General features: G+C 58.5%; 2 protein-coding genes across 2 annotated transcripts in view; one reads left to right on the forward strand and one right to left on the reverse strand.

The window, feature by feature from the left end:
• EAH_00038750 (DNA repair protein, putative) overlaps window positions 1-392 on the reverse strand; it is a gene marked incomplete at both ends in the record, with an annotated part of 9,660 nt that extends 9,268 nt beyond the window's left edge. The window contains one exon of the mRNA XM_013395429.1: window positions 96-392. Coding sequence (XP_013250883.1) covers window positions 96-392 — 297 coding nt within the window. The remainder of the gene's footprint in view (window positions 1-95) is intronic.
• Window positions 393-833: 441 nt separating this feature from the next.
• Window positions 834-1,463, forward strand: part of EAH_00038760 (hypothetical protein, conserved) — a gene marked incomplete at both ends in the record, with an annotated part of 7,479 nt that continues 6,849 nt past the window's right edge. The window contains 2 exons of the mRNA XM_013395430.1: window positions 834-851; window positions 1,054-1,452. Of these exons, the coding sequence (XP_013250884.1) occupies window positions 834-851; window positions 1,054-1,452 (417 nt within the window). The remainder of the gene's footprint in view (window positions 852-1,053; window positions 1,453-1,463) is intronic.

A 1,463-nucleotide genomic window follows, 5' to 3' on the forward strand; every position in this document is an offset into this window, starting at 1 on the left:
TGCTGCAGTTGTGCCTCCAGCTGCTGCTCGTCTCCTTCGATCTCCTCTTGCTGATCCTCCTGCTGCAGCAGCGCCTCCTCACCCAAGCCAAGCACTGCGTCCAAGGAGCAGCCCTCCCCACCTGCAGCAGCAGCAGCAGCAGCAGCAGCTGTTGCTGCTGCTGCTGCTGCTGCTTCTGTTTCTGCTGCTGGTGCATCTGCGTCTTCCCAGTCGGCAGCAAACTCAGACGGGGAGGGTGGCAGCTCGTCTGCTGCTTCTACTGCTGCTTCAAGCTCTTCAAGCTCCTCTTCATCTGCAGCAAACTCATCATCATCAGCAGCAGCATCTGCTGCTGCTGCTTCTGCTGCGGGGCTGGAGGGGCTCTCGCTTAACCCCCCCGAATGAGGAGGCATCCTTCGAGGAGCAGAGGCCTGGGGAGCCCGCTGTTGCTGCTGCTGCTGGTGCTGCTGCTGCTGCTGGGTCTGCTGCTGCTGCTGATGCTGCTGCTGCTGCTGGTGCTGCTGCTGCTGCTGTTGTAGCTATTAGATAAATCCCAACTGCTGATGAAGGGGATGTAGCCAAGTGGGCAGCGCATGCAAACAGCAGCAAACTGCCGCCTCGCACACAGCTGCTGCTGATACCCTTCTGCAGCAGCAGCAGAGGCTGCAGCGATAAGGGTCTTTGTTTTTATTGCTGCAGATCCTAGTGCTGCTGCTGGTGCTGCTGCTGCTGCTGAAGGGTCCTCGCATGCACAGTGGACCGGTGCCAGCAGCAGCAGCAGCAGCAGCAGCAACTGCTCCTTCGGCTGCAAATTGAGTAAGAGGAGCAGCAGAAGTACATCAATAAGTGCAAATATGCTGCAAGAGCAGCAAGTCATCAAGTGATTGAGTCGTTTGCTGCTGCTGCTGCTGCTGCTGCAGCTACTGCTGCAGCGCGCGGCAATCGAAGCCCTTCATACGAGCAGCTGTCTGGCTTCCGGCTCATTTACAAATGAAATCTTTCTCAGAGGCTTAGGGTTTAGGGTTTAGGGTTTAGGGTTTAGGGTTTGGGGGGACAGCGTTTGCTGCGGTGTAGAAGACAGCGGAGAGACATGCCTCACTAGGCCTCCCATGCCGAGCAGCAACTGCAGCAGCAGCAGCAGCAGCAGCGGCTTCTGCTGCTGCTGCTGCTGCTGTAACTAGTTTTATTGCTGCTGCTGCTCGCAATGGGCGCCGCGAGGGCACTCTGCAGCAATGCGGAGAGGCAGCTGCTGCCGCTGCTGCTGCTGCAGCAAACAGCGCAACAGTCTTCCCCATTAGCAGTGCAGCAGCAGCAGCTGTTGCTGCGGCTGCAGCAGCAACAGCAGCAACGGCAGCAGCAGCAACAAGGAAGTGTCCCCATGGGCAGGGTCACTCCTGGCCGCACACCTTGGAGCAACAGCAGCAGCTGCAGCAGCAACAGCAACTGCTGCTGCGGGTGCACAGCCTCCACAAGGTGCGAACCTT

The sequence above is a fragment of the Eimeria acervulina genome, genomic scaffold, assembly GCF_000499425.1.
Source record: "Eimeria acervulina Houghton genomic scaffold, Eah_scaff445, whole genome shotgun sequence".
Taxonomy (NCBI): Eukaryota; Apicomplexa; class Conoidasida; order Eucoccidiorida; family Eimeriidae; genus Eimeria; species Eimeria acervulina.